The following is a 14468-nucleotide window of genomic DNA, read 5'->3' on the forward strand; positions in this document are numbered from 1 at the left end:
GGAGTATTAGGCCCCTCTTTGGTGTGTCCCAAGATGCACTGAGAAGGGGAAGGCCTGCCATTTTGAAGAGGTGGGCCTGCTGGCCTGAGGGAGTAGGCAGCCCTCCTGCTATCCTTGAATTTAAAGGTGCAGGGGGGCAGGGTACCCCGGCGGCACGAGGGAATGGCCATCCATCCTGCTGTCCTTGAATTTAAAGGTGCAAGGAGTGGTAGAAGGGAGGAAGCAGGGGTGTCTCTTTTTAATTTGTGTGTGTAGGTGTCTGAGCTATCAAGCCTTACTTTTCTGTCAGTGCATGAGCCAATCAGCGCTCAGGCATTGATCAGAAAGCAAGGCTACAACAGTTCAGACCCTACCTGAAAATTTTGTCCGCAAATGTGGCACAACGAGGTTAGGAAATCGCCTGTTGATAGAGAATTGTCCGAAGTGCTCCTTTAAATATTAATGAGCCCATTTTACTACCATTTTAATATTAATGACCTCGTTGTACTACATTTGCATGGCAGAGTCGGAGACTGCTAGGAAGCTCAGAAAAGACCACAGTGAGCCATTGTGGTGATCGGTAAAATACTGGCATACCAAACCAGCTGGAACCAGTTTAAAGACCATCGTTAAGGGCACGGTAAGTTTTGAGAATCTGGCCCTTAGAGCCTTAGTTTGACAAACTAGATATTTTTGTCTCCTTGTGTTTTGTAAACAATCTGTTAGGCAAGAAGAAGTGTAAAGTATTTAATATAGAAAAAAATGGTCCACAAATAAGTTGTAATGATACTTTTTATTGGACTGACTTAATGCATCCTTGACAAGCTCATAAGAATTATTATCCCAAGACAAGCAGGCAGAATATTCTCATTTGTGGGTGAAAGTCATTCACAGAGCCCTGTACGGCTAGTTTAAAAAGTGTGTCGCCAAGTTAAGTTTTTAGAAATTTTGGGATTACCCGCACCGCTCATGCAAGAGTGCCTTCCCGCCTGACTTAGGCTTGTGGTTCCTCAGTTTTTTGTTTTCCACTGAGCAAAGAATTGTGTTTTCTGAACTCTGTTCAGTTTTTTTGCCTTGCCTTCACGCTTTCTGTAATTTTTCTGGTTTTTCTCTATTTCCTTTGTTTTTATCTTTTTGTTGGTTAAAAAGAAGAGAGATTTTTCTTTCTTTGTGGGCTTTGTCCTTTGAGGGTCTGTTTTCTCTTCATCAATTGAGTTTAATCTTGCTAACGTGGTCTTTCCCATCCCATGGATTAACAGTGTAGACTGTTAATGGATTTTAAAAAGTGCTGCAGGTGTCGGAGGCCTATTTCCCTCATCGACCCACATAGTTGGTGCTTGCAGTGTCTTGGGCCTGAACACCAGGTGGAAACCTGTGCCTGGTGTTCCACCTTGCAGAAGCGCTTGATTTATAAACCGTAGACTTCAGCAGGAGAAATTGTTCGGGGCTGCCATGGACATCAATAAGACTATCGACATCGAAGACTCAACATCAACATTGGTATTGGGATAAGCCAGCTAAGAAGCTATCAGCTTCCCAACAAGTGTCACAGGTCGCATCAGCATAGAGTCCCTTGATGCAGACCAAGCAGTGTTGCCCTCTTTTATGGCTTGTCTCTCCTTCGAGTTGTGCATCCTCGTCGAGGTCACCCTCTGTGAGGCAAGCTGCAGCACCGATGATATCGGCAGATAAGCCAGAGGTACCGGTGCTTTCTTTCCAGGAAAAGCTCGATGAGTTTTTCTAAAGGGAGCTGGGTGATATTTTCAAATTTCAGGAACCAGCATCAACTCCCTCGGTACCGGCCCAGTCTGAGCAATACTGCAAGCTGCTTTATGACTGATTTACAGTCTGAAACAGACTCTGATCTCTCTGGTTCTGCAACTGAGGCTTATGATACCCCTTCAGAACCCTTTCCTCAGAAATCTCTGTCAAAAACAAATCTCCTACCAAAAGATTGTCTTTTACTACATTTATTAAGCAGTTAGGCAAAAACCTACCTGTTAAAGTGGAAGCTGACTCTGCCTTCAATGCTGAATATTTAGAGGCTTTGGACTATGATGAGCTTCCCAAAGAGCTCCTTAAATTAGCATTGCATGGTATTTTTAAAGAGACTCTTCACAAAAATTGGGAAACGCCCTTGACTATTACAGTGGCTCCCAGAAAGCTGGATTCTATTTATAGAATCATTTCTTCTCTGGAGTTTGATAAACCACAGTTCAGCATCAATCATTAGTTGTGGAATCAACTTTAAAAAAAATCCTTTGCTTCAAAAGTCAATGCCTCAGCGCCACCAAGGCATGAAGGCCAAACTATGGACAAGTTTGGACGTCGCCTTTATCAAAATTCCATGTTGGCGAACAGGGTCCTTAATTACAATTTCTACATATCCTGTTACATGAAACATCTTGTACTGAAACTACCTTCTTTTGATAAATATATTCCTACACATCGTCTTCAGGAATTTCACATCTTTCACACTCTTTCCCAAACCAAAAAGTATTTGGTGAGATCTGCTTATGATGCCTTCGAGTTATCATCTAGTCTTCAGCTATGCCATAGAAACATAGAAACATAGAAGATGACGGCAGAAAAGGGCTACAGCCCATCAAGTCTGCCCACTCTGCTTACCCACCCCCTGTCTATGCCCTAATGACCCAATTTCCTTATCTTGACCCTCGTAGGGATCCCACATGGGTATCCCATTTATTCTTAAAGTCTGGCACGCTGTCTGCCTTGATCACCTGCACTGGAAGCTTGTTCCAATGATCAACCACTCTCTCTGTGAAGAAATACTTTCTGGTGTCGCCATGAAATTTTCCGCCCCTGAGTTTGAGCGGGTGCCCTCTTGTGGCCGAGGGTCCCTTGAGAAAGAAAATATCATCTTCCACTTCGACACGTCCCGTGAGGTACTTAAATGTTTCGATCATGTCTCCCTCTTCCTACGTTCCTCAAGAGTGTAGAGCTGCAATTTGTTCAGTCTCTCTTCGTACGAGACATGTCAGTGGCTATGAGACACCTGGCATGATTGAGAGTCTCTGATATGGACATCAACCTTCAAGACAGATTAGCTAATATTCCCTGTTTGGGAGAAGAGCTGTTTGGTGATTCCATTGAGGCAGCCACACAAAAACTAACTGACCATGAAAAGAATTGGAATCCTTTGGTTAAAACCAAGTTTAAGCCTCCCTCAGCTTCAGTCAGCTAAACCACCTTTATACCAGAGGTGTTTTTCTGCCAAACCTTCTGTCTCTTCTTCTCAACCAGCAGTTCCTCAAAAACCTACTCAGTCTTTTTGATGGGCTCATGGAGAGCATAGCAGCTGTTCCTCTCTCTTAGCCTCTCTCTAAGCCAATCGGAGGTCGGCTCCAATTATACCATCCACATTGGGCGCTGATAACAGACCTCTGGGTTCTCAGTCATTCTGGAGGGTTACTCTCTTTTCATCAGTACACCTCCAGATCATCCTCCAAGAGAGTCTTATTTAAACCCTCAGCAGATGTCCCTTCTTCAGGAGATAGAATCAATTCTATTTCTTTTGAATGCCTTAGAGACTGTCCTTCCTGGTCAAAAGAATTGTGGGTTTTACTCGAGGTATATTCTTATCCCAAAGAAGATGGGAGGTCTATGTCCAATTTTAGACCTTAGGGGTCTGAACAAATTCATTGCATGTTGTCCTTGGCAATTCTATATCCCCTCTTAGATCAGAATGATTGGCTATGTTCTCTGGATCTAAAATAAGCTTATACCAATATTCCAATTAATCCTGCCCACAGGAAATTCCTCAGATTTCAAATAGCCCAGCAACACTTTCAGAACAAGGTTCTTCCATTCAGTCTGGCATCCTCACCCAGAGTTCCCACAACGTGCCTGGTGGTAGTGGCATAGGCTTTAAGTGCTCAAGGTCTTCAGGTTTATCCTTATTTCAATGATTGGCTAATAAAAGATGCCAATCCTCAAAGAGTGCTCTCAGCAACACAGTCAACAATCCTCTTGCTTTAGCAGTTGGGGTTTAATGTCAAGTTCCCGAAATCTCAACTTCAACCCTCTCAAACTCTACAATTCATAGGAGCCCTGCTTGACACATTCAACTCAGGACATTTCTCCCTTCAGCAAAGACAAGACAATTTGATTCAGCTTTGCAACCAGGTTTATCACCTTCCCTTCATATCAATCAGGCAGACGAGGTACTACTGGGCCACATGGCATACACGGTCCATGTTACCCCCTTTGCAAGACTTCATCTCAGGACACCTCAGTAGTCTCTAGCATGTCAATGGTCTCAAACTCTCAACCCACTCTTACAGGAGATTACAGATACTTCTTCACTTTGTCAATCTCTGCAGTGGTGGATGAACTCTTCAAATCTTTCCAGAGGGTTTTTGTTTCAAATCCCTCCACATCAGAAAGTTCAAGTATGCTTGGGGCACTCATCTGTATGGTCTTTGTACACAGGGTCACTGGTCTGCCCAAGAGCAACAATTCCACATCAATCTCTTAGAACTCGGGGCCATTCGCAGTGCTTTCAAGACTTTTTAGCACATTAAAGCCAATTAAGGCCTATTATGCACGGACAATCAGGTGGCATTGTATTACATAAACAATCAGGAGGCCAAGAAAATTTGGCACTGGGCTATTGATCACAACATATTCCTCAAATCAATTTATATTCAGGGAAAGAAGAATTCTCTTGCCAACAAACTCAGCAGATTTCTCTGGCCACACGAGTGGTCGCTCAACTCCACAGTCTTGCATCAGATATTCTCTCTTTGGGGGACTCCACAAGCTGCCTCAATTCTGCTCCAGGCAATCCGCAACATCTAGAGGCAGATGCTCTTTTTCTGGATTGGACGCACAAATTCCTTTATGCATTTCCACCAATTCCTCTCATTCTTAAGGCGCTAGTCAAGCTCAAACAAGAATTGGCCACCATGTTCCTCATAGGCCCTCTGTGACCCAGACAACCGTGGTTCTCCATTCTACTTCAGCTCAATCTCAAGGAACCAATACCCCTGCAGATCTTTCTATCTCTTCTCACACAGATTCAAGGATCTCTTTTACATCTAATCTAATCTTCTATTTCTGTGTCGCACATACCTAAGCAGGCTCAAGGCGACTTACAAAGAGAAGTAAGAGGGAACGGAAAGAGACAGGGAGAGAAGGGGAGGAGACATGGGGGGAACATTGGGGCAGGGGAAGAACAGAGAATTAAAGTGTCAGAGGTAGGTTTTCAGTTTTTCCTGGAATGTGGTGTAGTTGGGTTCCGTTCTGATCATTTCAGTGAGGTCATTCAGGTTTTCACCCCTAGGAAGGTAAGGATGGAGTGAAAAATTTGTTTGTATTGGAGATTCTTTGTTGAAGGAAGTTTAGTAGGATCCTGTTAAGGGTTCTGTGGGAGGTAGACCATGCCTTTGAGAAGAGTTGGATGAGTGGAGCTGCTGAGTTTTCGTGTATTATTTGGTATATGATATATGAAGTTTTACATTTTATTCACGAAGGAATGGATAACCAGTGTATAGTAGTTTGATGAAGGCTGATATTGAGTCATATTTTTTCAAGTTGAAAATTAGTCTTACAGCTGTGTTTTGTATGAGTTGCATTTTATGGATCAGTGTGGTGTTGATTCCCATGTAGGCAGCTTTACAGTAAGGCAGCTGTGGTAGGATCATTGACTGTACAATCAGAGCAAAGTGATACTGATGAAAGTGTGGTCTGAGTCTAAGCTGTCTCATGATGAAGAGGGACTTTTTCTGGATGTTAGAGATTTGAGCTTTCGTGGTTAGCGTGCAATCAAGAATGCAGCCTAGGATTTTAGATGTTTTATCGACAGCGAGGGTGTGGCCCGATCGGCGAGTGATGCTTGTCGATTCTGTCTATTGGACTGTGTAGAAGTATAAGATTTTGGTTTTGGTTTGGTTTAGTTTTAGCTTGTGGATTGTTGCCCAATTTTGGATTCTTTCAATATTGGTTGAGACTTTGTTGGTGACATCTGACTGATTGTTGGTTGTGGAGATGAGGAGCAAAATGTCATCTGCGTAAGACATTATGCTTTCATCATCAAATTTGATGTTTCCCAATCTCCAGTCCTTGCACCTGACAGCTTAGTACCTCTCGGGATGACCTCAGCAGATACTGATTTTTCTGATCTTCTCCAGCTCATTTTGGATGCATCCAGAAAACCTTCTACACAGCAGTGCTTCCACAGAAGTGGACACAGTTTTCTACTTGGTGTACTCTTCAAGAAAAGTTCGAGGGGAGATCCGGGAAACTACAGACCAGTGAGTCTGACCTCGGTACCAGGAAAGATGGTAGAGTCGCTGATAAAGGACCGCATCATTGATCACCTTGATGGACACGGGCTGATGAGGACTAGTCAGCATGGTTTTAGCAAAGGCAGATCATGTTTGACAAACTTGCTGCACTTCTTTGAGGGAGTAAACAGATAGATAGACAAGAGTGATCCGGTCGACATTGTATATCTGGATTTTCAGAAGGCGTTTGACAAGGTTCCGCATGAACGACTACTTAGGAAAATTGCGAGCCATGGAACCAAGGGTGAAATACGTGGATTAAAAACTGGCTGGATCATAGGAAACAGAGAGTGAGGGTAAATGGACAATACTTGGACTGGAAGAGCGTCACCAGTGGAGTGCCACAGGGCTCGGTGCTTGGACTCGTGCTCTTCAACATCTTTATAAATGATCTGGACATTGGTAAGACGAGTGAGGTGATTAAATTTGCGGACGATACAAAGTTATTCAAAGTAGTGAAGACACAGGGGATTGCAAAGATCTGCAACGTGACATAATCAGGCTTGAGGAATGGGCATCGACATGGTAGATGAGGTTCAACATGGATAAGTGTAAAGTGATGCATGTAGTTAACAAAAATCTCATACATGAATACAGGATGTCCGGGGCAGTACTTGGAGGACCTCCCAGGAAAGAGACTTGGGAGTTATGATCGACAAGTTGATGAAGCCGTCCACGCAATGTGCAGCGGCTGCAAAAAGGGCGAACAGAATGCTAGGAATGATAAAGAAGGGGATCACGAACAGATCGGAGAAGGTTATCATGCTGCTGTACCGGGCCATGGTGCGCCCTCACCTCGAGTACTGTGTCCAGCACTGGTCGCTGTACACGACGAAGGACACAGTACTACTCGAAAGGGTCCAGAGAAGAGTGACTAAGATGGTTAAGGGGTTGGAGGAGCTGCCGTACAGTGAAAGATTAGAGAAACTGGGCCTCTTCTCCCTCAAACAGACAATATTGAGAGGGGACATGATCGAAACATTCAAGGTACTGAAGAGAATAGATTTAGTAGATAAGGACAGGTTGTTCACCTTCTCCAAGGTAAGGAGAATGAGAGGGCACTCTCTAAAGTTGAAAGGGGATAGATTCCATACGAACATAAGGAAGTTCTTCACCCAGAGAGTGGTAGAAAACTGGAACGCTCTGTCGGAATCTGTCATAGGGAAAAACACCCTCCAGGGGTTCAAGACAAAGTTAGACAAGTTCCTGCTGAACCAGAACGTATGCAGGTAGGGCTAGTCTCAAGGCACTGGTATTTGACCAGAGGGCCGCCGCGTGAGTGGACTGCTGGGAATGATGGACCACTGGTCTGACCCAGTAGCGGCAATTGTTACGTTCTTATGTTCTTTTTGACAGGAGTAGTTTTTGAGCTCCCTTGAGGTTTTCCTGGCTGTTTGCAGCCGATATGTTACTCCTTTGAGCAGATCAGCTATTTATGACCTTGATTTGTATGGGGGTGTCTAATTCATGTTGGTTTGTGGCCGTTGGTGCTTGGTTAATAACTGTAGGTTAGTGAAGTACAGAAGAGACATGGGAAAAAAATCTGAACTAGATTCCTTCTGTAGTGGTACGTGTCCATGGGGACCCACTTGTCTAGACTCTCACCTATCTACTGGAAAAGAGCTTAACAGAGTAAATACAAAATCTCTTTTTTACTACATGGGATTTAACTAGGTACTTGGGATCTGGGTTAGCCACTGTTAGAAACAGAATATTGGGCTTGATGGACTTTGATCTCCCCCAGTATGGCAATTATATTCTTATATAACAAAATGGAGCTTAAGTTGCTGTGTCAGAATTGAGACAACGCCTTCTAGTGCAATAGGTGTCATTCTAGATAAGTGGATTATCTCCCCATGGCCACGAGCCATCTGCAGAAGGAATCCACTCCAAATTTTTTCTGTGTCCCTTCTACTATATTTAATGTTGGAATGTATTTTTGACTGCCACCTCTTCTGGACTACAGTATTTATTCAATCACTTTATTGAACACTTTTTGCATGGAAATGCAAGGTAGCATTTCCATAGGATAAAAGCTCAAAGACAAGGCATGATAGGAAGTTGGATGAAGGAGAGATTCAGAGGATATGGTACTTTATTGAAAAGATAGTGAACACCTGTAATAGCATACTAGCAGATATGGTAGAAAACAAGACTGACAAAATTCAAACATGCTAGAAGGAGGTAGAGGAGAAGAGGGAAGACCAAGCTAAGTAAAAACAGATTAGTGTTTTGATTTAAACATAGTCATGATTTAAACATAGTCATGTGAGGTATGTGAATTTCTACTTTATACTATCTCTGAATGGAGTGGAAAGAGTAGATGAGAATCGGTAGCTACTAAGGGCTAGATATACAAAACACGGTCGTTAATGAGAATAACTAATGGGCAGACTGGATGAATCGTTCAGGTTTTTATATCTGCCATCATTTACTGTGTTACTATGTTACTGTACCTGAATGGTAAATTGCAAGAAAAGGAGAGATAACTTGCAGTGACCTGCATGAAATAAAGAGGGCTTTAGTTTGCAGTCAGGTATATCAGGGGAGGGATGGTGGTGATGGTGTTTGCAGGTTGCCTAGAATAAGTGGCAGTACAGGTTTGGCTGTAGTGGTTATGCAGAAAAAGATGAGTAATTTCTTCAGCTTTGTACAACTGATAGCAGATAAAGGCCTAATGACCCATCTAGTCTGCCCATCCGCAAGAGAGAGAAAGAGATAATGGTTACTGCGGATGGGCAGACTAGATGGGTCATTAAGCCTTTATCTGCCATCATGTTTCTATGTTTCAATATAGACATGAGTACTAGGCATATTGGTTAAACTTATCCCTTATTTGCTAACATATTTATCAAAGCCCTTTCCCTTAGAATTACAAATAGCTAGGTACTTGGGACTGTTGGAAACAGGATAGTGGGCTTGATGGACCTTCAGTCTGTCCCACTATGGCAATTATGTTCTTATGCCTTTTCACAATATCAGTGTTCTCCCTAGGGCCTTTTAGCTGGGCACTCCGCCTGGCTAATTTAGATGACTGCCCGGCTGTCATCTCGATCGCAATCATGCTGCTGCTGCTGCCGCTGCTCAACATTTTTTTTTTTTAAAAAACCTTCTCACTGGCTTGGAGATTTCCCGGGCTGACTTGGCACAGCCTGGATCGCAGGAGCCTGACTTTTTAAATAAAATTTTAACGCCAGTAAGCGACTTGAACTCATGCTCCGGGGCTCTAACATGTGCATGCCGGCTTCCTTTCTCTTCCCTCCAAAACTGGAAGTCACGTCCCGGGGGGGGGGGGGGGAGAGAAAGGAAGCCGGCACACACACGTTAGAGCCCCAGAGCACTGGTTCGCTACAGGCTAAGGCGGGAGACAGGTCAGCGATGGAGGGAAGCTTACAACTTGCTCTTGCTTGTTTCGGACCTTCCTTGCTGCCAGGTCCTGCCTACTTTCTGTTTCAATGAAGGCAGGATCTGGCAACGAGGAAGGCCCGAAGCAAGGAAGAGCAGCAAGTTGTAATCTTCCCTCCATCGCTGACCTATGGAAGATAGGTCAGTGTTAGAGGGAAGCTTACAACTTGCCTTAGTCCAGCCTTGCACAACATATGGCCTACGGGCTGCATGTGGCCCAAAACGGCTCTCACTGCAGCCCACGCCTGATATGGCTCTCACTCTGCTCTCCTGCCCATGGGGGTTCAGACCGTGCCAGCTTCTCCCACTGACAGGAACCACCAGATGTGCGCGCCTCTCAAAAATAGACCTAGACATGAGAAGGGGAAAGGTGTTGAGGGAATTCAAGCTGTGAAAATACGCGTTTCTCTTCACTGAGGCAGGAGAAGTGTCCCAGTTTGCCTAGAAACAGCTCGAGGCAAAGCCGTTCTGCGGTCGCGTGCGGGATCCTGTGCCTCGCAGCAGGCTCTTGACAAGAAAGGGAAAATCAAGAAGATAATACTTCCAAGGATAGAAGGATTGGGAAGATGATGTGAATATGAAAATTTTCAAAAAGAAGCCAATATGGAGCAGCTTTTTTCTGTTGGCTCACTGAAGAAACTGGCAGCAATGCCTGACCATACAGATATAACCTTGAGTCCTGAAGAGCGGATGCACGCTTTAAGTAAACTTGGCTGCAATGTCACAATCAATGAGGGCAGTAATCCACGCCACTACTTCTGATCCGGGGTAGATATGGAACGGATGGCAGCTGTATATTTAGAGGAGGAAAACCTGGAAAATGTATTTGTTCTTTATAACAAGTTTATAATCTTGTTTGTAGAAAAACTCCCTAATCATCGAGACTATCGGCAGTGTGCTGTACCAGAGAAACAAGATGATATGAAGAAATTGAAGGATGTGGCCTTTCCCCAAACAGATGAGTTAAAGAAAACTATTTTAAAGAAGTACGGAATGGAATACCAGGAACACACCCAAGGCAGGAACAAACTGCAGAATGAATACCTACAGAAATTTGAGCAGCAGCAAATGATCGAAGAAGAAAAGAAGCGAATTGTACAGATGTGGCAGCAACATTTCAACTAATTTGAAGATCAGCTCAGGAGGCAAGATTTAGCCCGAGATCAGATGAACATTAAAGGACATTTGAAGGCATCTGAGCAGATTGAGGAGAACATGTCCTGTTTTTCCATGCCTAAAAATACCACCTTGTCTAATGTAATCTCTGATCAGATCCTTAAGAGTGATGCAACTACTATGTATGCTGGACAGTCTCCTCCAGTAAACAGAGCTTTAAAGCCTGCAGCCATACAGAACCAGATTTTCAAAGGGCTCCGAAGTTTAATATTGCCAAGGGATCTGTCTCATAAGTTTCTGCTGCTGGCAGAGGTAAACACAGCACAAGAAATAGAGACTTGTGGCATTCTCTGTGGAAAGCTGATGCATAATGAATTTACTATTACCCATGTAATAGTGCCAAAGCAGTCTGCTGCACCAGACTACAGTACTGTGATATGGAGAATGTGGAAGAATTATTCAGTGTTCAAGATCAACATGATTTCCTCACAGAAGAAAGACGGAGAGAAAGAGAGAGGCCTGGACCAAAGGGGAAAGACAGGAGGCAGATGCTGGAGAGGGGGGAGAGAAGGGAAGGAGATAGAGATGCCAGACCATGGGGTGGAATGGGAAGGAAGGAAGGAAAGGAGAAGAGAGAGATGCCAGAGCATAGGGGAGGGGTTGGGGACAAAAAATGGAGAGGGGGTGAAGCTGAAATGAATCGTGTACAAAGGAGAGAAAGGGCACAGTTTATTAAAGGGACATAGAAAGAGGGAAGATGCCATATGGAACATTGAGAGGGCGGACACTGGATGGAAAGGGCAAAGAGGGTGGACAGTAGATGGAAAGAGGTAGAGAGAGAGGGCATAGGCTGGGTGGAAGGGGCAAAGAGAGAGGACAAATGTTGCATGGAAGGGAGCGAGAACAAATGCTGAATAGAAAGAAGAAAGCGAAGAGAAGATGACTAAAGCAGAAATGACAAAAGGTAGAAAAAAAATTTTTTGTTGCTTTACGTAGAATAACTGTAACTGTATTGATTAAAGTTTATAAATAGGAAATGGAAATAAGGTAATTTTGGGAGGACTAAATCCCTTTCCTTAGGTCAGGACAGGATACCATAACAGCTGTATACTGTACTGTCTTGAAGAAAGATTTGACCTCTGAAAGCTAATTGAAAAATGGATTAGTCCAATAAAATGGTATTTTCTTATCTCATTTGTTTTATTTCTATTTGTTAATTTTTAAAGTGATGATTGTTATGTAGCAGTTTTTTCAAATTTATATCTACTGTCTTTATATTTTGCACAGTATTAGGGGACGTGTCACTGTTTCTGTGGTATTTCATTGTATGCAGAGTCTGGTTTCTTGGTTCAGTTTAACATTTGTCTACTTATTTCTATTTTTAGTTTATGATTATTCTATATTGGCTAGGGTGTATCTCTGTTCCGTGTGTATGAAAAGGACATGGTTTTCTGATGGCATTGACTGTACAGGACCAATTGACTGTGCAGGATCTGGCTTGTTTAGTTTTACAATGCGTGTTGGTGTTCTAGAGCTCACTGCAGTGTTTAAGATGCTGCCTTTTCCTAGGTGCACCTTTGTTGTGTGACTCATGGATTATTACTAAAAATAGCTTTTTTTATATAGAGGAGAGGGTTGTTAAAAAATGATCAGCACTGGCTGTCGTATATACTAGGTATGCCACTGGATTTAATGACCCTATTCTAACTTTACTGTTGATGTAGGTGTTGTCCCACCCCCACACACACACACTATAAAGAATTAAATTAAAGTTGTATTAACATCAAGCAGTTTTCAAATGACATTATAAGCAAATAAAAATAAAATAGTTTTAATACATTGCTAATTATTACCTGCATCTTTACCTAAACTGTTTTGCCCTAGCTCTCATTTTGCACTATAGCAAAATAAAAAAGTAGCAGACAAAGATCAGTCACACAGGTCTCTTTCAAGGCTCAGTAACACCTCTCCATAAATTATGTGGAAGAGGTCTGGAAGTGGGGATCGCATCTATTTCATATCCTTAGTGAGACCTCAGGAAGGAACCTAGTGATCAAAGCATTATTAGAGGTGCTGTAAAGCCATTTCATGTATGACTGGATGAGCTATATTTACCCTTTTTTTTTTTTTAGTTGTTTAAATTCATGCAGAAATAAATGGTTAGATTGAACCTAATGACTTCATTAACACATTTCCCTTTTTAAAACCTCTGTACAATTTGAAAGAGGACGAATATCTAATTATTCACTTCTAGAATTGGATACTTCTTAAATTTAGTAAAAATATTCTGGCACAAGTGTTAAACCTTAAAAAAGGAAGTCATATTGAGCATTGGAAAATAATAATAATTTAATAAAAATAGTACACATTTAATTTTCTCCACAACCAAATTTCCCCATTCCGCACCCCACCCGACTACTTTTTCATGCCACCCAGCTGGAAAAAATTTCTGGGGAGAACACTGCAATATAGTTATTTATGATTCTTTATGAAAATTTAGTCTGAATTTAGGTTTTGGATATTGATCATAATACACTGATTTATGCAATATTAGAAGTAATTCAGACTGTTCCCTAATTTACTGACTTGCGTACAGTTACACAGAGAGAGCAATTCAAAATGTAGTCGTTATTACCACCTAAACTAAACTAAACAAATATATATATATATATATATATATATATATATAAAACTAAACAAATAAAATATATATATATATATATATATATATATATATATATATTTTTTTTTAAATCTATTTCCTGTACTGATAGAATCTTTTTTTCGTGGTGTAGAGCAATTTGCTGACCTGTCCTATCAATTCAGAGCTAGATTTTAATGAAATATTTAATACATAAAAATGTTCATCTGTTGTGCATTATCCTAATTATTGTCTGTCTTTTAATAGGCATCTAACTGTGGTATAGTAGAGAGTATTCTAAACTGGGTCAAATTCAAAGCTCAAACTCAGCTGAATAAGAAGTGTTCATCTGTGAAGCACAGTAAAATCAAAGGCATTCCAAAATTAGATGATGCAAATGATGCTGGTAAGATCTAATTAAGTTTCCTTTTTAAGTAAATGTTTACATTAATTTTATTTCTCTACACCTAGGTGTTAAGCCTTTATTTAATATTTTATACAGGGCATAGTTTGATAGAAACATAGAAACATAGAAATAGACGGCAGATAAGGGCCCACGGCCCATCTAGTCTGCCCACCTTAATGTCCCTCCCCTACCCCCTAGTGTAATCATTCCTAAATTTTGGATAGAGTATAAAATGAACCCCCCCCTTTTTTCTGCTGTTCAGTTCTGATGACATTCGTGATGCATGGAAACCGTATTAGATGAGCCAAAGTCAAATGCACTATGATTTCAGCATCTGTATGACACTGAAAGAGCTAATGTATTTCATCTCCACACAGAAGTGAAAATAGAAGTCACTTTGGTAAAATAGCACCTTGGTGGCAAATCAGTGTAAACCTGTATATTTGGCTTATATTTGTAGTTATATAATTTTAGTTCTTGGGCCATGTTTACTAAAATTCAACATGCACTAATGCCTAATATCTGTATACAGACTCCATTAATTTCAATGGGACCTATTTATTTATTGTGGGATCATTTACTGAAGGTTAGCGCTTGTTAAATAGCATTCTGT

At 41.8% G+C, this 14468-nt stretch overlaps 1 protein-coding gene and 1 pseudogene across 1 annotated transcript in view; both read left to right on the forward strand.

The window, feature by feature from the left end:
* The window catches only part of TOP2B (DNA topoisomerase II beta), a 639919-nt gene that overhangs the window by 198034 nt on the left and 427417 nt on the right, over positions 1-14468 (forward strand). The window contains 1 exon segment of the mRNA XM_033930173.1: positions 13717-13855. Coding sequence (XP_033786064.1) covers positions 13717-13855 — 139 coding nt within the window.
* Positions 10296-11293, forward strand: LOC117353804 (annotated as a pseudogene).

Source organism: Geotrypetes seraphini, chromosome 2 (assembly GCF_902459505.1).
Source record: "Geotrypetes seraphini chromosome 2, aGeoSer1.1, whole genome shotgun sequence".
NCBI lineage: Eukaryota > Metazoa > Chordata > Amphibia > Gymnophiona > Dermophiidae > Geotrypetes > Geotrypetes seraphini.